The sequence below is a fragment of the Engystomops pustulosus genome, chromosome 11 (genome assembly GCF_040894005.1).
Source record: "Engystomops pustulosus chromosome 11, aEngPut4.maternal, whole genome shotgun sequence".
Classification (NCBI taxonomy): domain Eukaryota; kingdom Metazoa; phylum Chordata; class Amphibia; order Anura; family Leptodactylidae; genus Engystomops; species Engystomops pustulosus.
This window is the reverse complement of record NC_092421.1, coordinates 20,927,299-20,955,292: the sequence shown is the minus strand read 5'-3', so window position 1 is coordinate 20,955,292 and position 27,994 is coordinate 20,927,299. Positions and strand designations below refer to the sequence as shown.

The 27,994-nt window shown below is 44.6% G+C and overlaps 1 protein-coding gene across 1 annotated transcript; it reads left to right on the top strand.

The window, feature by feature from the left end:
* Window positions 1-10: 10 nt before the first annotated feature.
* LOC140105374 (intelectin-1-like) lies at window positions 11-27,994 on the top strand. The gene is made up of 8 exons (XM_072129292.1): window positions 11-180; window positions 9,050-9,128; window positions 13,616-13,753; window positions 13,899-14,146; window positions 16,121-16,279; window positions 23,705-23,825; window positions 26,602-26,705; window positions 27,683-27,994. The coding sequence occupies exons 2-8, from the start codon at window positions 9,065-9,067 to the stop codon at window positions 27,833-27,835; spliced, it is 987 nt and encodes a 328-aa protein (XP_071985393.1). The 5' UTR covers window positions 11-180; window positions 9,050-9,064; the 3' UTR covers window positions 27,836-27,994.

Here is a 27,994-nt window from a genome sequence, read left to right as displayed (position 1 = left end):
AAATGTACCAGTGTAATGTTGGGCATTGACTAGGACCATAGACCCTTCAGGAAATAACTAACATTTACTTTGATATGATTACAAGTGGGAGAAACGTTCAACCAGAATAATAATTAACGGTATCAGGAAAACATCAGCTACTTCAACCCACTACTGTATACTGCCAGAACCCCAGAGCTGGTAAGATGGACCTCTTATTGTCAGTGCTTTCATGTACACAGTAGTATAAGCTGTTTGTAGAGCTGTCATGAATCTTCACTGTTTTGTGACCTGTTTGATTAGATTTAACCCTTGAATACCTGATAGCTTAGCTTCAGAAAGATGTGGACAATTGAAAGTCGTTCGTAGTTGATCTACAGTCATAACTGTAACATTTTATTAACAACATGACTATTGACAGGTTATTGGGTTTATACAAACTGTAACTAAGCAGCAATAGATCATTGCAAAGTTTGTGGACTTGTGGTCAAGTTACAATATAGTGGATGTATTACAATGGCAATATAGTGGATGTATTACAGTGCTAGTGACACAGACCATTACCAACACCATGGGGCACATTTACTTACATTCCCGCTGGAGTTCACCGAAAGTGCATTGTACGCCGATAATGCACTGTGAAGCGATTCACTATAATTGTGCGCCCAATATCCTGCATTTGTTACTTCCCTGCTCAGGTCCGATAGAGTTCACCATTAGAGATGAGCGAGCACTAAAATGCTCGGGTACTCGTTATTCGAGACGAACTTTTCCCGATGCCAAAATTATGGGCAACAGCATGGCCATGACAGAGTGACAGAATGAAGCTAGATAGCATCTAAAACATGCAATAATTGACCCTGACACTATAGGGGACGGCATGCAGAGGCAGCGGCAGCAGGCTAGAGAGTGGCATGGCAACATACCCTAAATGGACTCAGGCTTCAAACCAATGGGTGGCAGAGAGGAACCAAAGGAGGTGAGCAAGAAGCGCTCAAATAATATCGGTACATGATAAAAGTTTGCCAGTATATTTTGTGGATTACACAGCAGGGTGGCGACAAAGTTAACATGGAAGCCATGAAAACAACCCAAAATTCTGCCTGACACAGCTCGTTTGATAAGGGGACCATGTATGGAGGCAGTGAACTAGTAGTAGATTAAAGGTGCTGCAGTTAAAACTATGTTAGTTGGATCTTGGCATGGAGCTGGCGCTCCGCTGCCAGGCGAGCTTTCGCCAATCCAAGCCCCTGTCTCTAGGCTACTCCCCAAACAGCACTTCTAAGAACCTTTTGTATAAGATCAAGTGTAGTAGCGTTCTTATAAGTTTAGGATATGCCGGGTGAGGGGAATGTAAACAGATGCGCAAGAAGCGCTGAAATAATATCGGTAAATGATAAAAGTTTGCAAGTATATTTTGTGGATTACACAGCAGGGTGGCGACAAAGTTAACAAGTTTGATGTGGAATGCCCTGTAATAGCTCTTGGGCGGTGTGCCTTTTATCGCCTAGGCTCAGCAGTTTGAGCACCGCCTGCTGTCGCTTAGCGACGGCACTGCTGCTGTGCCTAGAGCTACCGACTGATGGCGCCATGCCCACGGATGGTAATTCGGAGGAGGAGGAGGGTTGGGAGGAGGTATAGTAGGCCTTTGAGACCTGGACCGAGGTAGGCTCCGCAATTCTCTGCGTCGGCAGTATATGACCAGCCCCAGGGTCAGACTCGGTCCCAGCCTGCACCAAGTTAAGTGTAGTAGCGTTCTTATAAGTTTGGGATATGGCGGGTGAGGGGAATGTAAACAGATGCGCAAGAAGCGGCTGATGCGCATGGAGCTGGCGCTCCGCTGCCAGGCGAGCTTTCGCCAATCCAAGCCCCTGTCTCTAGGCTACTCCCCAAACAGCACTTCTAAGAACCTTTTGTATAAGATCAAGTGTAGTAGCGTTCTTATAAGTTTAGGATATGCCAGGTGAGGGGAATGTAAACAGATGCGCAAGAAGCGCTGAAATAATATTGGTAAATGATAAAAGTTTGCCAGTATATTTTGTGGATAACACAGCAGGGTGGCGACAAAGTTAACAACTTTGATGTGGAATCCATGAAAACAACCCAAATTTCTGCCTGACACACCTCGTTTGATAAAGGGACGATGTATGGAGGCAGCTATATGGACGACTTTTGGAGGTAGCAATGGAGACAACGTGTGGAGGCTGCTATGGAGACAATTTAATTTGGATAGTGCCTGTATGTGGCAGTCCCAAAAATTTTTCAAACCAGAGGAGCAGGTAGGTGGCCCTCCAGAAAAATGGAATAGATTGAGTGCCTGTATGTGGCAGTCCAAAAAAATTTTCAAACCAGAGGAGCAGGTAGGTGGCCCTCCAGAAAAATTGAATAGATTGAGTGCCTGTATGTGGCACTCCCAAAAATTGTTTAAAACAGAGGACCGGGTAGGTGGCCCTCCAGAAAAATTGAATAGATTGAGTGCCTGTATGTGGCACTCCCAAAAATTGTTTAAAACAGAGGACCGGGTAGGTGGCCCTCCAGAAAAATTAAATGCATAAAGTACTATAGCTAGAGCCAGTGGGCCCTGTCAAAAAATAGCCAGTTTCCTCTGCTTTACTGTACAAAGAGGAGGAGAAGGAGGAAAATGAGGAGGAGGAGGAGTGGATCAATTATTCAGGTTGAGCTTCCTTCACCTGGTGGAGATTGGAAATTATGAGAAATCCAGGCTTTATTCATCTTAATAAGCGTCAGCCTGTCAGCGCTGTCAGTCGACAGGCGTGTACGCTTATCGGTGATGATGCCACCAGCTGCACTGAAAACCCGCTCGGACAAGACGCTAGCGGCAGGGCAGGCAAGAACCTCCAAGGCGTACAGCGCCAGTTCATGCCACATGTCCAGCTTTGAAACCCAGTAGTTGTAGGGAGCTGTGTGATCATTTAGGACGATGGTATGGTCAGCTACGTACTCCCTCACCATCTTTCTGTAAAGATCAGCCCTACTCTGCCGAGACTGGGGACAGGTGACAGTGTCTTGCTGGGGTGACATAAAGCTGGCAAAAGCCTTGTAAAGCGTACCCTTGCCAGTGCTGGACAAGCTGCCTGCTCGCCTACTCTCCCTCGCTACTTGTCCCGCTGAACTACGCACTCTGCCGCTAGCGCTGTCAGAAGGGAAATACTGTTTCAGCTTGTGCACCAGGGCCTGCTGGTATTCATGCATTCCCACACTCCTTTCCTCTGCAGGGATGAGAGTGGAAAGATTTTGCTTGTACCGTGGGTCCAGGAGAGTGAACACCCAGTAATCGGTGCTGGAATAAATTCTTTGAACGCGAGGGTCACGGGATAGGCAGCCTAGCATGAAATCTGCCATATGCGCCAGAGTACCAACGCGTAAGAATTCACTCCCCTCACTGGCCTGACTGTCCATTTCCTCCTCCTCCAACTCCTCCAACTCCTCTTCTTCTGCCCATACACGCTGAACAGTGAAGGACTCAACAATGGTCCCCTCTTGTGTCTCGCCAACATTCTCCTCCTCTTCCTCCTCATCCTCCTCCACCTCCACCTCCTCCGATATGCGCTGAGAAACAGACCTGAGGGTGCTTTGGCTATCAACAAGGGAATCTTCTTCCCCCGTCTCTTGTGACGAGCGCAAAGCTTCCGACTTCATGCTGATCAGAGAGTTTTTCAACAGGCCAAGCAGCGGGATGGTGAGGCTGATGATGGCGGCATCGCCACTGACCATCTGTGTTGACTCCTCAAAGTTACTCAGCACCTGACAGATATCAGACATCCACGTCCACTCCTCATTGTAGACTTGAGGAAGCTGACTGACCTGACTACCAGTTCTGGTGGAAGTTGACATCTGGCAGTCTACAATCGCTCGGCGCTGCTGGTAAACTCTGGATAACATGGTCAGTGTTGAATTCCACCTCGTGGGCACGTCGCACAACAGTCGGTGAGCGGGCAGTTGGAGGCGGCGCTGCGCTGCCCTGAGAGTGGCAGCATCTGTGCTGGACATCCTGAAATGCGCACAGATGCGGCGCACCTTCGTGAGCAAATCAGACAGATTGGGGTATGTCTTGAGGAAACGCTGAACTATCAGATTTAACACATGGGCCAGGCATGGCACATGTGTCAGTCTGCCGAGTTGCAGAGCCGCCACCAGGTTACGGCCGTTGTCACACACAACCATGCCTGGCTTCAGGTTCAGCGGTGCCAGCCACAGATCAGTCTGCGCCGTGATGCCCTGTAATAGCTCTTGGGCGGTGTGCCTTTTATCGCCTAGGCTCAGCAGTTTGAGCACCGCCTGCTGTCGCTTAGCGACGGCACTGCTGCTGTGCCTAGAGCTACCGACTGATGGCGCCGTGCCCACGGATGGTAGTTCGGAGGAGGAGGTGGAGGAGGGGTGGGAGGAGGAGGAGGCATAGTAGGCCTGAAACACCTGGACCGAGGTAGGCCCCGCAATCCTCGGCGTCGGCAGTATATGACCAGCCGCAGGGTCAGACTCGCTCCCAGCCTCCACCAAGTTAACCCAATGTGCCGTCAGCGATATATAGTGGCCCTGCCCGGCAGCACTCGTCCACGTGTCCGTGGTCAGGTGGACCTTGTCAGAAACGGCGTTGGTCAGGGCACGGATGATGTTGTCTGACACGTGCTGGTGCAGGGCTGGGACGGCACATCGGGAAAAGTAGTGGCGGCTGGGGACCGAATACCGAGGGGCGGCCGCCGCCATGAGGTTGCGAGAGGCCTCGGTCTCTACTAGCCTATAGGGCAGCATCTCCAGGCTAAGCAATCTGGAGATGTGCACATTAAGGGCTTGGGCGTGCGGGTGGGTTGCACTATATTTGCGTTTCCGCTCCAGCGTCTGGGGTATGGAGAGCTGAACGCTGGTGGATGCTGTGGAGGATCGTGGAGGCGACGATGGGGTTTTTGTGGCAGGGTCCTGGGCAGGGGGCTGACTATCAGCTGACACAGGGGAAGGAGCAGTGGTGTGCACGGCCGGAGGTGAACGGGCTTGTTGCCACTGAGTGGGGTGTTTAGCATTCATATGCCTGCGCATACTGGTGGTAGTTAAGCTAGTAGTGGTGGAACCCCTGCTGAGCCTGGTTTGGCAAATGTTGCACACCACAGTCCGTCGGTCATCCGGTGTTTCCTTAAAGAACCTCCAGACTTCTGAAGATCTAGCCCTCGCCGCAAGAGCCCTTGCCACGGGAGCTTCACTAGTTGACACATTTGGCGCTGATGCACCAGCTCTGGCCCTGCCTCTCCGTCTGGCCCCACCACTGCCTCTTCCAACCTGTTCTGCTATAGGACTCTCCTCCGTCTCAGAAGCACTGTGTTCACCCGGCCTCTCAACCCAGCTTGGGTCTGTCACCTCATCATCCTCCGATCCCTCAGTCTGCTCCCCCCTCGGACTTCCTGCCCTGACAACAACTTCCCCACTGTCTGACAACCGTGTCTCCTCATCGTCGGACACCTCTTTACACACTTCCACTACGTCAAGAAGGTCATCATCACCCACAGACTGTGACTGGTGGAAAACCTGGGCATCGGAAAATTGCTCAGCAGCAACCGGACAAGTGGTTTGTGACTGTGGGAAGGGTCCAGAAAACAGTTCCTCAGAGTATGCCGGTTCAAATGCCAAATTTTCCTGGGAGGGGGCAGACTGGGGGGGAGGAGGCTGAGGTGCAGGAGCTGGAGGAGTGGCGATTTCGGTGACATGGGTGGACTGCGTGGAAGACTGACTGGTGGACAAATTGCTCGAAGCATTGTCAGCAATCCACGACATCACCTGTTCGCACTGTTCTGGCCTCAACAGTGCTCTACCACGAGTCCCAGTAACTTCAGACATGAACCTAGGGAGTGTAGCTCTGCGGCGTTCCCCTGCTCCCTCATAAGCAGGTGGTGTCTCACCCCGGCCAGGACCACGGCCTCTGACCCCTGCAGTAGTTGGACGCCCACGTCCCCGCCCTCGTCCTCTACCCCTAGCCCTCGGGTTAAACATTTTTAAAATGAGAGTTATAGCTTTAATTTTTTTTTTACTTTTTTTTGTGTTTTTTTTTTTTTTTGTGTTTTTGAGTTTTTAAAACCAAACGATGCTATCCTATTGCTATGGCTATTTTCTAGCCAAGTATGAAAGCACACTACTATGCCAGATGAGATGACGCTGAGTTATTAAACAAAATAAACGTAAAATAAAAAAGGACAAATGGCAGACTGTGCCTAATTGAAATCCAACCCCTACTAAATTTTCCCACTTCGGTCTAAGCGCAAAACACAGCGGTCGCAAGTCTCACTACAAATTGCTCACAATTGGCTAGTAGATGCACTGCAGCAAGTACAGCCACCAGCAGATCAACCAGAAATCAAATATATAACGCTACTGTAGGCGTAAGTAAGCCGTTTGGATTCTCCTATGGCTATTTTCTAGCCAAGTATGAAAGCACACTACTATGCCAGATGAGATGACGCTGAGTTATTAAACAAAATAAACGTAAAATAAAAAAGGACAAATGGCAGACTGTGCCTAATTGAAATCCAACCCCTACTAAATTTTCCCACTTCGGTCTAAGCGCAAAACACAGCGGTCGCAAGTCTCACTACAAATTGCTCACAATTGGCTAGTAGATGCACTGCAGCAAGTACAGCCACCAGCAGATCAACCAGAAATCAAATATATAACGCTACTGTAGGCGTAAGTAAGCCGTTTGGATTCTCCTATGGCTATTTTCTAGCCAAGTATGAAAGCACACTACTATGCCAGATGAGATGACACTGAGTTATTAAACAAAATAAACGTAAAATAAAAAAGGAAAAATGGCAGACTGTGCCTAATTGAAATCCAACCCCTACTAAATTTTCCCACTTTGGTGTTTGAGGTGGATATGTGTGCCACTAAGAGCTAAACACAACGGTAGCAAGTCCCCCTGCTAATTCCTCACAAAATGGTACTAGATGCAAATAAAAAAAAAAAAAAGTAGAACGTTATTGTAGCCCTAAGAAGGGCTGTTGGGTTCTTGGAGAATCACTCCTGCCTAACAGTAAGCTAATAGAACACCCTAACGCTTTCCCTGACCAGCAGCAGCTCTCTCCCTAGCGGCATCCAGACACAGAATGATCCGAGCAGCGCGGGCAGCGGCTAGTCTATCCCAGGGTCACCTGATCTGGCCAGCCAACCACTGCTATCGACGTGTAAGGGTACCACGTCATGCTGGGTGGAGTGCAGAGTCTCCTGGCTTGTGATTGGCTCTGTTTCTGGCCGCCAAAAAGCAAAACGGCGGGAGCTGCCATTTTCTCGAGCGGGCGAAGTATTCGTCCGAGCAACGAGCAGTTTCGAGTACGCTAATGCTCGACCGAGCATCAAGCTCGGACGAGCATGTTCGCTCATCTCTATTCACCATCTTTTTAGTGGGACACAATTTTAAAGTTTAATCCTGGGCTCAGTCTGAATAAGTTGGATCGTTCTTCGGCACACCCTCTAAATAGTGTCGCTTGAAAGCCAGTGCAACTGCGCCAAAAAAGGATTGTGTTTGCCAAAATCCGGCGCAGACACTGCTTAAATACCTGTGAAAGCCATGTAATCCCCAAAAAAGGTGCACAGTCCAACGAAAGTTAGAAGCGTAACCCTTAGTAAATGAGCCCCATAATGTATGAACAAAAAAAGCCTTCATTTAATCCCTAAGCGCACTGCAGGAAGATACGCCCCGCAGCGGGACATTCTATTACGTCCAGCTTCTGGCACTGGCTCACAAAAGGAGCCGGCACCAGAAGCAGCATGTGTCATTTGTATATTACAGCTGACTCCGCACTCTAACACCTGCGATTGGAACTGGGGACCGGCATGTAAGGGTGTTCCCCCCCAAGGATCGGATCCCCCATGACACTTACCGGATCTGATTCTCTTCTAGGCAGCCCCGTGGTCTACCAAGTGCCCCAGGGCTGCCCGATGATTCCGGCAGGCAGACTTCTTCCGGGTCTAACTGTAAGCTGTCTGCATATGCATATTTGGTATTGACAAGTCTGCAAACAAAAAAACCCCAAAAAACATTCAGAAAAAAGATAATTTTTTAATTAATACCCTAAAAAAAGTTCTAAAAAGTTATTTTAAAAAGTTATGCAATCTAAAATAAGACCACTAAAAAGAACAGCTCTACTCCCCAAAAATAAGCCCTTAACCAGATTTGTCAGCCAAAAATAAAAAAAGATGGATATGCTAAAATGAACAAGATTTTCACCAAATTAGTTTTTATTCAGTAAAATAGAATAAAATATACTAAACCTCCACATATTTGGAATCACTGCATCTGTAACAATCTGTATAATAAAACAACCATTACTGTACCCCCCATGGTGAACCCCGTAAAAAGATTTAGCACTCCAACACCACCTCCTCCACCTTCTTATTAAAAATGTAATACTGTTCTCCTGTTCCTGTAGAGACCACTATTTCACCCCACAATATGCAATATTGCATCTGGGTCCCCACAGTAGCCAATATAATAACAATGACCCCATAATAGCCAATATAATCTCCGTGCCCCCACAGTTGCTAATTTAGTTAGAAGGCTCCCATTTAGCCAATAGTCACTTTGCCCCTAGTTATCCCATTGTCACAGCCCCCAATTTAACACCTAAAGTGTAGCTTTAAAAAAAAATAAATTATTTGCCTGTGTTGGCTCTTGCGTCTACTGTGCTTTTTTCTCATATCAGTGGGAGTTTGGACAGATGTAGAGAGCTTCCCAAGTCAGAGTGCGTTGCGTGCAGGCAGGGGAAGTCTCCTGTCGACAGCACACTCTGTGTCAATGTCATCTGCTTCCTAAAGACGCAGATGCTACTACCGTAACTGTCAGCTTCGAGAATAGTAATTGAGCAGGTAGTTCTGGCCACATCGAGTATTATTATTATTAAGGGCAAGGGCTTATAATAGGGGTGAAGTCCCTTGCCCTTAATAATCAGTCTCTGCCTGGATAGTTTACATACTTTGTGAAACATTTCCCCATTAAAAGTCTGTTATAACATGTATAAATTTCGATAATGTTACAATATAAAATGCATTTTTTCACGTTCTATTTTTCTAGTTGCAAAATAAAACAATGCAGATGCACAGCCTTTTAATTATCTCTTTGGCACTTGCAGGAGTAAATGGTCATAAATGCGGTAAGTAATTTAAATATAAAATCTACACTTTGCTGAGTGAATTAATACAAAATATCATAAATTTACAGGCAGTAAATAGTTAATAACGGGCCTGTCTGCCCACTGTGATACTTCAATACATATTTACTTTATATAATCCAAGGCGGAAACACTCCATTACATAACTAACATGCCCTTGTTTTTATTCCCATATGTTACCTTATATAGTTTATTACAATGTGTCCTTATCTCCCTTGGCGTTCCGTAGTAAAATGTGTGTATGTGCGCTATGTGTGTATGTGCGCTATTCCCTATGATATCAGCAGAAGGCCCACCAATCATATACTCCACCGAATACACGCCCACCTCCTACCTCGGCAGGAGCGCGCACCACTTTCTGGTGCACGCGCACCTAAATCCTATCTATATACTGAGAAGTCTCCCCGGGTCAGGAGTCACCTGACCCCCAAAGCCTCTGCCATTTTGCTTAAAGGTGTTTTCCCACAAAAACAAATTAGGACGCATCCATGGGTTAGGGCCTAATTTGCTGATCAGTGGAGGTCTCAGTGCTGAGACACCCGCAGATCGCAAAAGCGAGGGGTCCGAACGACCCATGTCGCTCCATAAGAATAATGGAGCAGATGGCTGCACATGTCCGTTCTGCTCCATTAATCTCTATGGAGCTAACAGAGGTCACCGAGCGCAGCGCTCAGCAATTTCCGCCAGCTCCATAGAGATTAATGGAACAGAGCAGTCATGCGTGGGCATTTGCTCCACTAGCCAGAGGAGCGGCGAGGGGTCTGTCAGAGGGGTAATGTCTATGATAATTTATTACAATTTTACTACTATTTGATACAAGTTCTGATAGTCATGACTCCAATTCTGGGCACAAGCGCAAGCAAAGTTTTCACACTTTAAGGACAAGGCTAAAAGCATGTTTTTAGTTTTTTCCATGCTCAACTTCTAACAACTTTTAACATTTTTTTTAAATTTTACATGGACAAATGAGGGCCTTTCTTTGTGCTAAGAGTTTTGTTTTCCAATAGGTTCATTTTTAGGGTAAAAATAGAATAACGATAAAAATGTATTAACTCTTTCCGCCACTAGGTTTTGCATTAAATCATTTACATAGTTCACCATACAGCAAACGCCAAATATGAACAGGTTTTCATATATTTTACTACTTTAGCAAAAATTATACCCTTTTAGAGGAAAACTCATTTGATTATGTGTTGCCATATTCTAAAATCTATACCGTAACTCTTTTATTCGTCAATAAAAATAGCATAATTAGGGTTTGTCTATTACTGTATAAGGTAACGGGTTAGATTGATGAAAAAGTTGTGTCCCAAAATCATACCAATCTTTATTATAGAGTACTTTTTCGGTAGGTAGGAAGCATTAAAATTGCAATTTTTTAAAAAAAAATTGTTTTTGAATTTAGTCCTTTACAGTAAGGGTATAATAATGTAATATATTTCCTTAGCCAAGTTTGCTACAGATACAGCAATAAAAATTTTGTATGTTTTTTTTTTATTCTATTTTTTAATTCTCTATATAGTTAGTTTTTAAATGTTGAGTTTTTAAAAATGTATTTTCTATTTTTTAAAACTTAATTTTAACTTTATTTAACTGTTCCACAAGGGGATACCATGAACCCTCATAGAATACATTGCAGTTCTTTCTACTGCAATGTATTGTATGTATCCGTATGCGCTCATGTTGCATGGGGCCAATTGGGTGACAGAGGGAATCGTTTTCCCTCAGTCTGTCTCATTAGAGGCGGTGATCGTGTTTGATCCATGCAGTTAAAGGATTAATCAGCCCTGCCTAAAGAGATCTCCATGTTGGGTAGACACACCAGTGTGAAGGCTGTGGATAACAGCCAGTCTCCTGCTGTTGATTGGGCTGACAATCTCTCCACTAATTAGGATGAGCCTTCTTGTCCTGTGTCGGCAATTCGGTTAACTTTTATAAATATCTTCTGCCTGCGACGCAATCCCTATGACTTTTTAGTTTACCTACTTATGTGTGAATACTCTATGACCTGGACTTGATATCAGCTGTGATCCTGACCACTCCCTACTCTTTATGATTTTGTTCCTCGCTGCCATATTTTTGTGACTTCCATTATTCACATTTTACGTAGTAGGGAACGTTGGCTTCTTGGGGCCATGCTTTAGGGCTGTCTTCCAATAGGCAGATACAGTTGAGGAGTCACTTGCACTCTACCTGAACTGACACCGGCAGTCAGGGCTGATAAGAATGTTTATGGACGCACCCTTCTGATAAGTTGAATGGTAATCATTTGTCAATTTAGTCGGGTGTGTTCATTAGGTTTTGTGTGAACACAGGTTTTTACATTTGTCAATTTAGTCATACATTTCCATCAGTACTAACACAAAGGTTGCATAAAATTTGCTACAATCCGGCATCACTCATCTAAATGGGTCACACAGTACAGAAGTGTCCACCCATACCTTAACTTGAATTTGGCTTAGATATTTTATTCATTGTATCAATCTGATATGATATACTGACTAATGATGAGCGGTCCATTAGAATTTGATTTTGGCTGCACTTAAATTTAAAAACCCCGTTGAGTACTGATCTCAACCAGTAACAGCCATGATTGGTGCCAGCACTGATCGTGGGTGTTACTGGTTGAGTTAACAGTATATGAACACTGCATATGTGCCGCTATTTCAGGGAGGGTCATTGCACTTGATGACATCATCAGGGAGTGGCGATCGCTCCTAAAATGGTGGTGCCCTGAGTGAACTATCATGCTAGTTCTGGTGTGCGTTATGCCCTTATCATGTAAGTGCCACTGGTGACTTTGCCAACGGCATTTAAAGAGTTAGTGTCTGCGAACTGTGCCAATGGTGGTGTGTTGTGCCAAACCCAGATCCGACCTTCTAATGAAATTCTTGGTTGGGTGTGGGCGAATCCAAACTTTATGGTTCAGGTCCGCTAAACGCTAATCCTGACATACTAACAAAAGCTTGATAGGCTATATATATAATACACAGCTTTTAGAAGGCCACACCTAGACATATAGGACATACACTAGACATTCACAGAATGGGCATATTGTTAAAGGTTAGTCAGAAATCATGTCGTTTTAAAAAGCTGTTCTTCTTGTGGCATATATATCTGCCTGTACATTTCTTACTCAATGCTACTGTAAGCAGAATGCATCAGATACAAACATATCACTAGCTTAAAGGGAGTGTACCATTAACATATTTACACCAGCCCACACACCAGAGCACCTGTAATGGAAGCATACCGTTACAGCGGTAACTACATTTTGAAGAAAAATCACTTTTTTGTCAACATGCTAATAAGCTACCTGTGTGTGTCTATGCCTGTCACACCTCTCTTAAAATCCCTGCTCTGCCTACTTGTACTTTGGGACTGTCTGCTGATATTCAACTACAGACATATAAAGCTCTATGTACTTATAGGAAATATTGCGTCAATTTTTTTACATTGTGCCTTGTTACATTCACGTGTTATGTGTTAACACATGTGATATGTGACCAGAGTGACATCATCCCAAGTCCTTTAGCCTTCTAACAAAAGCAAGTTGTACGCCATGTATGTGATCACATGAAATCACAGCAGCCTCCATGGCGGATGAGGAGGAGTAGAAGTCTATAGAGGCTGCTGTGATTTGATGTGGTCACCTATATTATGATCCTCTACAGATGGGGCTGATCTGCTGCCAATAGACTTTTTCCATTTTACATTTTCCAAACACAGCTTTTTGCTCCCCTTTACTTTTTTTGATTTTCTGTGTACAGATCTGTGTGAGAACTTGTTTTCTGGTGTTTTCTGGGTTTTTATGGATTTTATATTCAATGCCATGTACTGGGAAGTAAAATATTCCAAATATGGTGAAATTGATGAGTATGGGTAAATTTATAATATTTCTAGACTGGAAAGCCACTTCCCCGATCCGGACTGTCCGACGAAGATGAAGTCCGGCGCGATTTACCAAGATCGTGCGCCCGAGATCATGCATGTGTTGTTTCCCCACTGAGGTCCGCCGGAGTTCACCTTCTTCTTCCCGTTGTTTGTGAATGCATTGTCTTGCAACACAATTTTCGATGTTAAATCCCACGTGTTGTCCGAATCCATCGGATCGTCCGACGGCCCGTCTCCCCGATTTGTGTCGCGTGAAAGCCGGCATCGATGCGCCAAAATCCGATCGTGTGCGCCAATAACCCCTGTTAAATGCGGCGCAAATTGGAAATCATCGGGAAACCCTGATGAAAATGCAGTCCGCGGACCCTTAGTAAATGAGCCCCATTGTTCATCTACATGGGGGGCAATTAAGATATTACAGAGTATTAATATGTTCATTTGAAACAATTGGGGAGAGGGCCCTGCTTGAGGACAAAGGAGTGACAAGGGAGGTCTGATGAAATGTTGATATACAAATATAGAAATACTAATATACAAGTATATTTTTATACAATAATTATGAAATATCTTCTTAGGGAAGTCTTCTACAGGGAATGTAAAAAAAACCATTGAGAACCTGCTGATATGCTGTGAAAACAATGACAAAGATCGATTAAATGACTGTGGATGCAAATCATGCAAAGAAATAAAGAGCTCATGTGCCGATTTTGAAGGTAAAATATACAGTAATTGTCACAAAGTTATGATTCATTCCCATTATTTGGGAGTAATGTTCTTATGCAAATATCTCTATATAGTTCAAGAAATGAAAACCCAAAATTTAACTACATTCTGTATGGTATTTTTAACAAAATTTAGATGGAATATACACATTGACCACAAAAGATGGACTGATGTATCAGACGTACTGTGACATGACGACTGATGGTGGAGGGTGGACATTGGTGGCCAGTGTCCATGTGAATAACATGAATGGTAAATGTACATTGGGAGATCGCTGGTCCAGCCAGCAAGGAAATGACATCAACAACCCAAAAGGAGAAGGCAACTGGGCCAACTATGCCACATTTGGACTCCCTGATGGAGCTTCCAGCGATGATTATAAGGTACTTACTATGAATTTGAGGCAAATGGATTCCTAAACGTAGTAAAGCATCTTGCATGGAGCCAATATGGCAGACTGTTTTGAAGTAATTTTGCATATATTTGGGGGACCGGACGAATCCAAAATGGTGGCAAGCAAGAATCTAAAACAATTACACAAACAATTGACAACCCCTTTAAGGAAACAGCTTGGCTCATTGGTTTCTCTATAACTTCAAACTTTTATCAATTTCAGCCTCACCTGGTATATGCTGTCCATTTCCGGGCACGGGTCCATAAAAAGGAGGCCTTGGAGCTGGAGATGGTAGAGCCACAAAAATGATAAGGGGTATGGAGGGTCTGAGTTATGAGGAAAGATTAAAACAACTAGATTTATTTAGTCTGGAAAAGAGACGACTACGAGAGGACATGATTTATTTATACAAATATATGGATGGTCCATAGGCCGGCGCCACACAGGGCGCTTTGTCTGCGCTTGCAAACGCAAACGCAGACAAAGTCGCGCCCACCGGGGCGGGCCTCGGCTCGTTCGCATCGGCGTTTCTATGGAAACGCCTGCGATCGGGAACGAGCCGGTGTTTTGCAGACAAAGCGACCTGTGTGGCGCCGGCCATACAAAAAATATGGTGGTAAGTTGTTTCAAATTAAATCAATTTTTGAGAACTGTCAAACTGTGGAATAGCCTGCCTCAGGCGCTGGTCACAGCAGGGACAGCGGAGAGCTTCAAGAAGGGTCTAGATGCCTTTTTACTCCTAAATAACATTAATGGTTATGTTATATGGAATTGTTTCCCCTAAATCCCTTCCTCATCCAATCCCTTCCCTTCCTTGGTTGAACTTGATGGACATGTATCTTATTTCAACCGTATAAACTATGATGATAAACGATGATACTATGAAAATAACATAGGACAGCTGCCCAAAGCTGTTCTAGCAACTCACAACATGTATAGGAGAAGCTACTGTGTATTCCCATCTCAGCCATGATCAAGATGGGAATACCATTTAAAAGGGATTCTCAAACTCTACAGGAAGACTGGGGACAAAGGGGGTGGCTGTTACTAAAAAAGCACTGTATCAGGCACTGGGACAGAGGATTGGTGGCCATAAGAGTCGAGGTGCTGTTTCCCTGCCGGCGCGTGAGATTTGGAGCTCCAGTAAGTACATCTTATTTTTTTTTTTAACAACGACTTGCAGAGTTTTTTCTAAGTCGGAAGACCCCTTGCCCAGGACATGAGTTTCCTGATTGAAGGACTTTCCTAAATTAATCATCTATTTAACCCCTTCACGACCGCCCATCGTAAATATATATGCGCTGACCGGTCGTTAAGGGGAGTATGGAGAGGCATCACGGATGGAGCCCTGATCTAGCACTGATCATAGCAATTAACCTGTTAGGGCTCGCCCACAGCACGTAATAGGCATGTAGCAGGGCAAAACCATCTTTAAATGGTGGTGGGTGCCCTCCCTGACATCATTGTAGGGCACCGATCACCGCGATGACAACTGGGAGCCTTTAAAAGCCTCTCTTTGCTGTCATTAGGAATTACAGACAAGGTATAATATAGCAACTCAAGTACCCAATTGGGGGGTGAAATAATAGTAAAAAAAAAGTTTTAACAAACAGAAAAAAAAATAAAAAATTCAAATCAACCCCCTTTTCGCTAGAACACATCTAAAAATAAATAAGCAATTAAAAGCATAAACATATTAGGTATTGGCACGTTTAAAATATCCAGTCTATTAAAATTTAAAAACATTTATCCTGGCTCAAATAAAAGTTTGAAGAAAAGTTTTAAAGTTTTCAAAATGGGATCAATAAAAACTTCATCCCATCCAGCAAACAATGACGCCGCTCTGTACACTGAAATATGAAAAAGTGTCAGACTATTTTTATCTAGTTTATGTTTAGCAATGCTTGTTACAAAGTGATTGACCATGTACATTTTAGCATCTCTTTGTTAATATTTTCTCTAGAACCCCGGATATTATGATATTGTTGCTAAAGACTTGGGGTTATGGCATGTCCCCAACATAACACCTTTGTCTAAGTGGAGAGATGTTGCGATACTAAGATACCGTACAGACAAGGGTTTCTTATCTGAAGAAGGTGGTAACTTGTTTCAGCTGTTCAAAGTAAGTGAAGTCATATTTATCGAATTGTATTCCCCAATTGCCAAAGGGATCTACAGACTTCTAAATCTCCCCACAGGTAAAAACTGCATTGTGCAGGGAATGTATTTGGGAACTGGTAAACCCTCTTTAAAGGGGTTTCCCAAGAAAGAAAGTTCTCAAATATTAATAAATGATTAATAAAGATAATTTTTAACCGCCTACTTTGCCATTTTAGTAAGTTTTGTTGCTGGGAAGCGACTCTCTAAGCAAATTCCTCATGATTCCCTCTGTTCTATAAGATGCTATGTGCTGACAATGTGCTTAGATTGTTACAGTACAGGGTTTATCTACACTTTTATTTAGCTTATGAACATTTTATTAGAAAAAGTGAGATGAGGCAGGTCAGAAATGAGAGACTATGAGATTCATGAGATGGATATAACACACAATGACACTCTCAGTTCTACTAACTTACCTAATCAATAAAACACACAGTGAGCTCTGGTATATGCCTCCTCCCCTGCTATATAGACCTTTTCTGTCTGTAACTAGTAGCTTAAGTCTGAGCTGGTCTTGTAATTCAGCGGGGAGGGGCAGGAGTCAGAGAGCACTGCAGTATGCAAATAAGAGAAGCTATTCATGAGAAGAATCTGACCATAGTCACAAGATTTACAGCCGGATCCACCGACAACCAAAATTGCATACCAGGACTGATAGAGACAGGTTGGCATTATATGTGTAAAATGCTGTATTTTGGTTATTAACAGGGAATTAGAGAATGAGTTATTTTTAGAGATGAGCGAACACTAAAATGCTCGGGTACTCGTTATTCAAGACGAACTTTTCCCGATGCTCGAGTGCTCGTCTCGAATAACGAACCCCATTGAAGTCAATGGGAGACTCGAGCATTTTTCAAGGGGACCAAGGCTCTGCACAGGGAAGCTTGGCCAAACACCTGGGAACCTCAGAAAAGGATGGAAACACCACGGAAATGGACAGGAAACAGCAGGGGCAGCATGCATGGATGCCTCTGAGGCTGCATAATCGCACCATTATGCCAAAATTATGGGCAACAGCATGGCCATGACAGAGTGACAGAATGAAGCTAGATAGCATCTAAAACATGCAATAATTGACCCTGACACTATAGGGGACGGCATGCAGAGGCAGCGGCAGCAGGCTAGAGAGTGTCATGGCGACATACCCTAAATGGACTCAGGCTTCAAACCAATGGGTGGCAGAGAGGAACCAAAGGAGGTGAGCAAGAAGCGCTCAAATAATATCGGTACATGATAAAAGTTTGCCAGTATATTTTGTGGATTACACAGCAGGGTGGCGACAAAGTTAACAACTTTGATGTGGAATCCATGAAAACAACCCAAATTTGTGCCTGACACACCTCGTTTGATAAAGGGACGATGTATGGAGGCAGCTATATGGACGACTTTTGGAGGTAGCAATGGAGACAACGTGTGGAGGCTGCTATGGAGACAATTTAATTTGGATAGTGCCTGTATGTGGCAGTCCCAAAAATTTTTCAAACCAGAGGAGCAGGTAGGTGGCCCTCCAGAAAAATGGAATAGATTGAGTGCCTGTATGTGGCAGTCCCAAAAAGTTTTCAAACCAGAGGAGCAGGTAGGTGGCCCTCCAGAAAAATGGAATAGATTGAGTGCCTGTATGTGGCAGTCCCAAAAAGTTTTCAAACCAGAGGAGCAGGTAGGTGGCCCTCCAGTAAAATGGAATAGATTGAGTGCCTGTATGTGGCAGTCCCAAAAATTTTTCAAACCAGAGGAGCAGGTAGGTGGCCCTCCAGTAAAATGGAATAGATTGAGTGCCTGTATGTGGCAGTCCCAAAAAGTTTTCAAACCAGAGGAGCAGGTAGGTGGCCCTCCAGTAAAATGGAATAGATTGAGTGCCTGTATGTGGCACTCCCAAAAAGTTTTCAAACCAGAGGAGCAGGTAGGTGGCCCTCCAGAAAAATGGAATAGATTGAGTGCCTGTATGTGGCAGTCCCAAAAATTTTTCAAACCAGAGGAGCAGGTAGGTGGCCCTCCAGTAAAATGGAATAGATTGAGTGCCTGTATGTGGCAGTTCCAAAAATTTTTCAAACCAGAGGAGCAGGTAGGTGGCCCTCCAGTAAAATGGAATAGATTGAGTGCCTGTATGTGGCACTCCCAAAAATTGTTTAAAACAGAGGACCGGGTAGGTGGCCCTCCAGAAAAATGGAATACATTGAGTGCCTGTATGTGGCACTCCCAAAAATTGTTTAAAACAGAGGACCGGGTAGGTGGCCCTCCAGAAAAATTAAATGCATAAAGTACTATAGCAAGAGCCAGTGGGCCCTGTCAAAAAATAGCCAGTTTCCTCTGCTTTACTGTACAAAGAGGAGGAGAAGGAGGAAAATGAGGAGGAGGAGGAGTGGATCAATTATTCAGGTTGAGCTTCCTTCACCTGGTGGAGATTGGAAATTCTGAGAAATCCAGCCTTTATTCATTTTAATAAGCGTCAGCCTGTCAGCGCTGTCAGTCGACAGGCGTGTACGCTTATCGGTGATGATGCCACCAGCTGCACTGAAAACCCGCTCGGACAAGACGCTAGCGGCAGGGCAGGCAAGAACCTCCAAGGCGTACAGCGCCAGTTCGTGCCACATGTCCAGCTTTGAAACCCAGTAGTTGTAGGGAGCTGTGTGATCATTTAGGACGATGGTATGGTCAGCTACGTACTCCCTCACCATCTTTCTGTAAAGATCAGCCCTACTCTGCCGAGACTGGGGACAGGTGACAGTGTCTTGCTGGGGTGACATAAAGCTGGCAAAAGCCTTGTAAAGCGTACCCTTGCCAGTGCTGGACAAGCTGCCTGCTCGCCTACTCTCCCTCGCTACTTGTACCGCAGAACTACGCACTCTGCCGCTAGCGCTGTCAGAAGGGAAATACTGTTTCAGCTTGTGCACCAGGGCCTGCTGGTATTCATGCATTCTCACACTCCTTTCCTCTGCAGGAATGAGAGTGGAAAGATTTTGCTTGTACCGTGGGTCCAGGAGAGTGAACACCCAGTAATCGGTGCTGGAATAAATTCTTTGAACGCGAGGGTCACGGGATAGGCAGCCTAGCATGAAATCTGCCATATGCGCCAGAGTACCAACGCGTAAGAATTCACTCCCCTCACTGGCCTGACTGTCCATTTCCTCCTCCTCCAACTCCTCCAACTCCTCTTCTTCTGCCCATACACGCTGAACAGTGAAGGACTCAACAATGGTCCCCTCTTGTGTCTCGCCAACATTCTCCTCCTCTTCCTCCTCATCCTCCTCCACCTCCACCTCCTCCGATATGCGCTGAGAAACAGACCTGAGGGTGCTTTGGCTATCAACAAGGGAATCTTCTTCCCCCGTCTCTTGTGACGAGCGCAAAGCTTCCGACTTCATGCTGACCAGAGAGTTTTTCAACAGGCCAAGCAGCGGGATGGTGAGGCTGATGATGGCGGCATCGCCACTGACCATCTGTGTTGACTCCTCAAAGTTACTCAGCACCTGACAGATATCAGACATCCACGTCCACTCCTCATTGTAGACTTGAGGAAGCTGACTGACCTGACTACCAGTTCTGGTGGAAGTTGACATCTGGCAGTCTACAATCGCTCGGCGCTGCTGGTAAACTCTGGATAACATGGTCAGTGTTGAATTCCACCTCGTGGGCACGTCGCACAACAGTCGGTGAGCGGGCAGTTGGAGGCGGCGCTGCGCTGCCCTGAGAGTGGCAGCATCTGTGCTGGACTTCCTGAAATGCGCACAGATGCGGCGCACCTTCGTGAGCAAATCTGACAGATTGGGGTATGTCTTGAGGAAACGCTGAACTATCAGATTTAACACATGGGCCAGGCATGGCACATGTGTCAGTCTGCCGAGTTGCAGAGCCGCCACCAGGTTACGGCCGTTGTCACACACAACCATGCCTGGCTTCAGGTTCAGCGGTGCCAGCCACAGATCAGTCTGCGCCGTGATGCCCTGTAATAGCTCTTGGGCGGTGTGCCTTTTGTCGCCTAGGCTCAGCAGTTTGAGCACCGCCTGCTGTCGCTTAGCGACGGCACTGCTGCTGTGCCTAGAGCTACCGACTGATGGCGCCGTGCCCACGGATGGTAGTTCGGAGGAGGAGGTGGAGGAGGGGTGGTGGGAGGAGGAGGAGGCATAGTAGGCCTGAAACACCTGGACCGAGGTAGGCCCCGCAATCCTCGGCGTCGGCAGTATATGACCAGCCCCAGGGTCAGACTCGGTCCCAGCCTCCACCAAGTTAACCCAATGTGCCGTCAGCGATATATAGTGGCCCTGCCCGGCAGCACTCGTCCACGTGTCCGTGGTCAGGTGGACCTTGTCAGAAACGGCGTTGGTCAGGGCACGGGTGATGTTGTCTGACACATGCTGGTGCAGGGCTGGGACGGCACATCGGGAAAAGTAGTGGCGGCTGGGGACCGAATACCGAGGGGCGGCCGCCGCCATGAGGTTGCGAAAGGCCTCGGTCTCTACTAGCCTATAGGGCAGCATCTCCAGGCTAAGCAATCTGGAGATGTGCACATTAAGGGCTTGGGCGTGCGGGTGGGTTGCACTATATTTGCGTTTCCGCTCCAGCGTCTGGGGTATGGAGAGCTGAACGCTGGTGGATGCTGTGGAGGATCGTGGAGGCGACGATGGGGTTTTTGTGGCAGGGTCCTGGGCAGGGGGCTGACTATCAGCTGACACAGGGGAAGGAGCAGTGGTGTGCACGGCCGGAGGTGAACGGGCTTGTTGCCACTGAGTGGGGTGTTTAGCATTCATATGCCTGCGCATACTGGTGGTAGTTAAGCTAGTAGTGGTGGAACCCCTGCTGAGCCTGGTTTGGCAAATGTTGCACACCACAGTCCGTCGGTCATCCGGTGTTTCCTTAAAGAACCTCCAGACTTCTGAAGATCTAGCCCTCGCCGCAAGAGCCCTCACCACGGGAGCTTCACTAGTTGACACATTTGGCGCTGATGCACCAGCTCTGGCCCTGCCTCTCCGTCTGGCCCCACCACTGCCTCTTCCAACCTGTTCTGGTCGAGGACTCTCCTCCGTCTCAGAAGCACTGTGTTCACCCGGCCTCTCAACCCAGCTTGGGTCTGTCACCTCATCATCCTCCGATCCCTCAGTCTGCTCCCCCCTCGGACTTCCTGCCCTGACAACAACTTCCCCACTGTCTGACAACCGTGTCTCCTCATCGTCGGACACCTCTTTACACACTTCCACTATGTCAAGAAGGTCATCATCACCCACAGACTGTGACTGGTGGAAAACCTGGGCATCGGAAAATTGCTCAGCAGCAACCGGACAAGTGGTTTGTGACTGTGGGAAGGGTCCAGAAAACAGTTCCTCAGAGTATGCCGGTTCAAATGCCAAATTTTCCTGGGAGGGGGCAGACTGGGGGGGAGGAGGCTGAGGTGCAGGAGCTGGAGGAGTGGCGATTTCGGTGACATGGGTGGACTGCGTGGAAGACTGACTGGTGGACAAATTGCTCGAAGCATTGTCAGCAATCCACGACATCACCTGTTCGCACTGTTCTGGCCTCAACAGTGCTCTACCACGAGTCCCAGTAACTTCAGACATGAACCTAGGGAGTGTAGCTCTGCGGCGTTCCCCTGCTCCCTCATAAGCAGGTGGTGTCTCACCCCGCCCAGGACCACGGCCTCTGACCCCTGCAGTAGTTGGACGCCCACGTCCCCGCCCTCGTCCTCTACCCCTAGCCCTCGGGTTAAACATTTTTAAAATGAGAGTTATAACTTTAATTTTTTTTAAACTTTTTTTTGTGTTTTTTGTTTTTTTTTGTGTTTTTTGTTTTTTTTTGTTTTTTTTGTTTTTTTTGTTTTTTTTTGTGTTTTTGAGTTTTTAAAACCAAACGATGCTATCCTATTGCTATGGCTATTTTCTAGCCAAGTATGAAAGCACACTACTATGCCAGATGAGATGACACTGAGTTATTAAACAAAATAAACGTAAAATAAAAAAGGACAAATGGCAGACTGTGCCTAATTGAAATCCAACCCCTACTAAATTTTCCCACTTCGGTCTTTGCTATGGATATGTGCGTCACTAAGCGCAAAACACAGCGGTCGCAAGTCTCACTACAAATTGCTCAGAATTGGCTAGTACATGCACTGCAGCAAGTACAGCCACCAGCAGATCAACCAGAAATCAAATATATAGAACGCTACTGTAGGCGTAAGTAAGCTGTTTGGATTCTCCTATGGCTATTTTCTAGCCAAGTATCAAAGCACACTACTATGCCAGATGAGATGACACTGAGTTAGTGCCTAATTGAAATCCAACCCCTACTAAATTTTCCCACTTCGGTCTTTGCTATGGATATGTGCGTCACTAAGCGCAAAACACAGCGGTCGCAAGTCTCACTACAAATTGCTCAGAATTGGCTAGTACATGCACTGCAGCAAGTACAGCCACCAGCAGATCAACCAGAAATCAAATATATAGAACGCTACTGTAAGGGTAAGTAAGCTGTTTGGATTCTCCTATGGCTATTTTCTAGCCAAGTATCAAAGCACACTACTATGCCAGATGAGATGACACTGAGTTAGTGCCTAATTGAAATCCAACCCCTACTAAATTTTCCCACTTCGGTCTTTGAGGTGGATATGTGTGCCACTAAGAGCTAAACACAACAGTAGCAAGTCCCCCTGCTAATTCCTCACAAAATGGTACTAGATGCAAATAAAAAAAAAAAAAGTATAACGTTATTGTAGCCCTAAGAAGGGCTGTTGGGTTCTTGGAGAATCACTCCTGCCTAACAGTAAGCTAATAGAACACCCTAATGCTTTCCCTGACCAGCAGCAGCTCTCTCCCTAGCGGCATCCAGACACAGAATGATCCGAGCAGCGCGGGCAGCGGCTAGTCTATCCCAGGGTCACCTGATCTGGCCAGCCAACCACTGCTATCGACGTGTAAGGGTACCACGTCATGCTGGGTGGAGTGCAGAGTCTCCTGGCTTGTGATTGGCTCTGTTTCTGGCCGCCAAAAAGCAAAACGGCGGGAGCTGCCATTTTCTCGAGCGGGCGAAGTATTCGTCCGAGCAACGAGCAGTTTCGAGTACGCTAATGCTCGACCGAGCATCAAGCTCGGACGAGTATGTTCGCTCATCTCTAGTTATTTTGTTACCCTGAATTTATTTAAGAATCTTGTCTTTGTGGGAATAACCTTTAATGTGCTTATTTCCTGTACTTTTAAATATGAAAACTCATAAGGAACTTCTAAGAAATAGGATTGTATCATATTTAGGTAACATACAATACCCATTGGCTAGTACAGAGTTATATCCACTGCCAAGACTAAAAGTCACAATTTTGTGCATAGGCTGTAATTTTGATGATTGCTGAATAAATAAATGTTACATTTTATTTAATCCTTATAAACATCTTCTTGAATTCTCCCAGAAATACCCATTGATCTACAATACAGGGACCTGTCTCATAAATAACGGACCTGCGGTTCCTGTTGTCTATGACGCTGGAAGTCCTGAACAGACGGCATCATATTATTCACCAAATGGAAAAAGTAAGATATTGTCCAACATAACAGTAATATACCACAAAGATAGAGAAAAGTATTTTCACTATGACCGGAGCTCCAAGGATTCTTCTTCTCCCTCTTATTTTATCTTAAAACTTCGATGAACAGCACCAATCTTCAGTTTCTCCTGCTGAAAGTATGTCACCATTCAGACTAGCACCATCGCACTCTCATTCTCCTCTTTTAATTGTATTGTAACTGGAAGAAAATATGCAGGCAGATGGTGTGGTACGTTCCAACAAGGTTAAAATTTATTCCAATTCATCATACTCACAAAAACCATTAAAAATGCACATATCACAAATTCACATAACGGGACACTAGCTTTCTATCCGCCCGACCCAGGGTTTCGCCGGCAAGACTTCTTCCGGGGCGTTGCTAGCGTCTCAAACATCCGTCCCTTCTTTTATACATATTCCTAATCTACTACACATAAAGCTTTATTTTCAACAAACATTATTTTGTATACATTCCAAACCCCTATAAAATCAGTTTACACATAAGACTAATAATATAAAATGATTACCTTATATACTCGAGTATAAGCCTAGTTTTTCAGCACAAAAAAATGTGCTGAAAACCCAAACTCGGCTTATACCCGAGTAAAAAATATATAGGTTTTACCAGGTTTTTGTGGTAAAATTAGGGGCCTCGGCTTATACTTGGGTCGGCTTATACTCGAGTATATACGGTAATATTCCATTAAGTTTCTCATCAGCAATGTTTTCACATTTCCCATATAATTCCATATTAGATACAATGATAATACATACAATCATTACGATCCTCTGAACAAATGTTACAATGTTGCGATCGTATAAATTACACATACAGTTTGCGAGTAGGGACGATTAAAATTTCCACCACCAGATGTCACTCTAACACTAGGATTCCTACCCCGTCAATTCATCTCTCCTGACTTCTCAGTGACACCCCCCCCTTTCTTCTCCGTCTCTACCCGAAGCCATCGCTTAACCCTACTGCTTCCACTATAGTCTCCAAATGGATCTCTACCTCGTTTTTCCTCGGAGCTTAAAACAAAACCTGTACACACCATGCTAGTCTAGTGTGAGCAGCTACCCGTTCTTTTTCATTCCAGAGCTTCCTCAATAGGTGAGAACTCGGTGTTACATATGACTAAAAACATAGTATAATATATGCATATGATAAATTCCTATAGTTTAATTAGATTCCATAATTGTCTGCAAGTATTCATTATCCTATGTATTGTGATGTTTTATAAAAATGCCCATACTAGCCTATCTTCTAACTAAATTATTAAAGTGCCTCGTGCATTCCAATTTCATTCCATATGTGTTTTTTTACGTCGTAAGAGTACTCTTTAATATTTGTATGAATTATGGGTATTATCAAATCTTTTTTATGTCTCTATCTATTGTTGTTCACCCTATCCTGATAAATTTGATGTGATTTGATGTGTTAAAAATAAATTTGTTTTAGTGTCATCTATTCGTGAAGTGTCCAATTATATCTCCTTTTTCAATATAATATCATTTTCTCTATTGGTGACCAGACAATGTGCATATAACCAAACTTAGTAATCTTTTAAAAAGCATTTTAATTCAAAATCAATATTTAGACCCCTCGGGGCCAAGGTGTCCAGTTTGTGGATCCAAAATCCTTCTCTTCTGCTCAACTTAGTGCCCATATTTTCCCCTCGCCAGTGTGATTTTATTTTTTCAATACCGCAAAAAGTTAATCCTTTCGGATCCGAATTATGGAATCTCTTAAAGTGGGCTGAGACACTGTGACTCAATAGTCCCTTTTTTATATTTCTACAGTGCTCACCAATCCTAGTGGAAGCAGTAGGGTTAAGCGATGGCTTCGGGTAGAGACGGAGAAGAAAGGGGGGGGGGGTGTCACTGAGAAGTCAGGAGAGATTAATTGACGGGGTAGGAATCCTAGTGTTAGAGTGACATCTGGTGGTGGAAATTGTAATCGTCCCTACTCGCAAACTGTATGTGTAATTTATACGATCGCAACATTGTAACATTTGTTCAGAGGATTGTAATGATTGTATTATCATTGTATCTAATATGGAATTATATGGGAAATGTGAAAACATTGCTGATGAGAAACCTAATGGAATATTAATCATTTTATATTATTAGTCTTGTGTGTAAACTGATTTTATAGGGGTTTGGAATGTATACAAAATAATGTTTGTTGAAAATAAAGCTTTATGTGTAGTAGATTAGGAATATGTATAAAAGAAGGGACGGATGTTTGAGACGCTAGCAACGCCCCGGAAGAAGCCTTGCCGGCGAAACCCTGGGTCGGGCGGATAGAAAGCTAGCGTCCCGTTATGTGAATTTGTGATATGCGCATTTTTAATGGATTTTTGTGAGTATGATGAATTGGAATTAATTTTAACCTTATTGGAACGTCATCTGCCTGCATATTTTCTTCCAGTTACAATACAATTAAAAGAGGAGAATGAGAGTGCGATGGTGCTAGTCTGAATGGTGACATACTTTCAGCAGGAGAAATTGAAGATTGGTGCTGTTCATCGAAGTTTTAAGATTAAATAAGAGGGAGAAGAAGAATCCATGGAGCTCCGGTCATAGTGAAAATACTATCTTTGTGGACTTTTTCAAAGACTGTGTGGACCGGTCTTATACCGTGAGTAGCTCCTTAAGGGGCAAACTGTGCACCACGAACAACTGTGTTTTTGTGATAACAGTAATATGACACATTACGTCATACGTATGGATATGAACAATTCGGTTTGTCCTTTCAGATGAGTTCATTGCTGGTTATGTGCAGTTCCGGGTATTTAATAATGAAAAAGCTGCCCTGGCTCTATGTCCTGGGGTGAAGGTCACAGGATGCAATGTGGAACATGTGAGTATCAATGATAGCCATCCAATGATTTTGTTAAATTTTGGTACGGTAATGCTAATTCTAAACTGCAGACATGGGCTCAGCACAATACTTCTATATATATGGGAAGAGAATAGTACTACTACTCATATCCCCCACATATGTGCACGGCACAGTAGTAATACTCTTATTCTGAGTGTATCTGGGCACAGCATAGTATTACTTTTCCAATTTTGTACATATGGACACAGCACAGTACTGCTACTACTATGGCAAAGCACAGTGCTACTACTCCTATTCTACAAATATGGCAAATCACAGTACTACTACTCCTATTCTGTATATATTGGCAGAGCATTTTATTAGAAAAAGAGAGATGAGACAGATTATAGATGAGAGATGATGAGATCCATGAAATGGATATAACAAACAATGACACTCTCAGCTCTGCTAAGTTACCTAATCAATAAAGCACACAGTCAGTATGCTATAAAGACCTTATCTTGCTGTAGCTAGTAGAGTAAGTCTCAGCATGCTGTTGCTTGCTGACTCTTACCCTGTATGTATGGGCATCACTTAATACTACTACAGCCTTAATATGATGGCCAGATTGATGGTTATAAATAAAAAACCTTTTCTTTTGTTTCTGAACATTAATTTTAAAAAATTAAAATGGAAGGACCTGCCGATAGCTTTCTGGCTTTTTACGCATGGAACCAAATATGTGTTCCAAACTTAACAAATACACGGCATACCTAGTAATCAAGGTAATGGTGGCCGTGCTGAAACCTGAATGGAACTACTACCTGCTTCATATATGATCACTTGACGTGGTAACATTGGTATGCCCAGACTGGGGGCCCACTTGAGTGAGTTTTGCCCCCATGCTGAAACTTTAACTATGCCTCTGGATTGAATCAAATGAATAGGAGAAGGGTTATGAAAGAAGGGAAAACATTAATAGTTGTTTGCGTTATTTCTGTCTTACATTTCTGCAGCACTGCATTGGTGGAGGAGGCTTCATCCTGGAAGGAAACCCCAGACAGTGCGGAGACTTTGCAGCCTTTGACTGGGATGGTTATGGAAAGCATAATGGATGGAGTACCAGCAAGGAGATCACTGAAGCTGCCGTCCTCCTCTTCTATCGTTAGTTATGTTTTATCAGAAATACAATTCTGAAATACGGATCTGACCATTGGAAAGTTTAGATAATGCTTGTTAACATATAAAGTGTGATCAAAAACCTTGATACACATATAAATAGTGTAACCTGAATCTTGAAAATGTAATTAAATATTTGAAAAAATAAA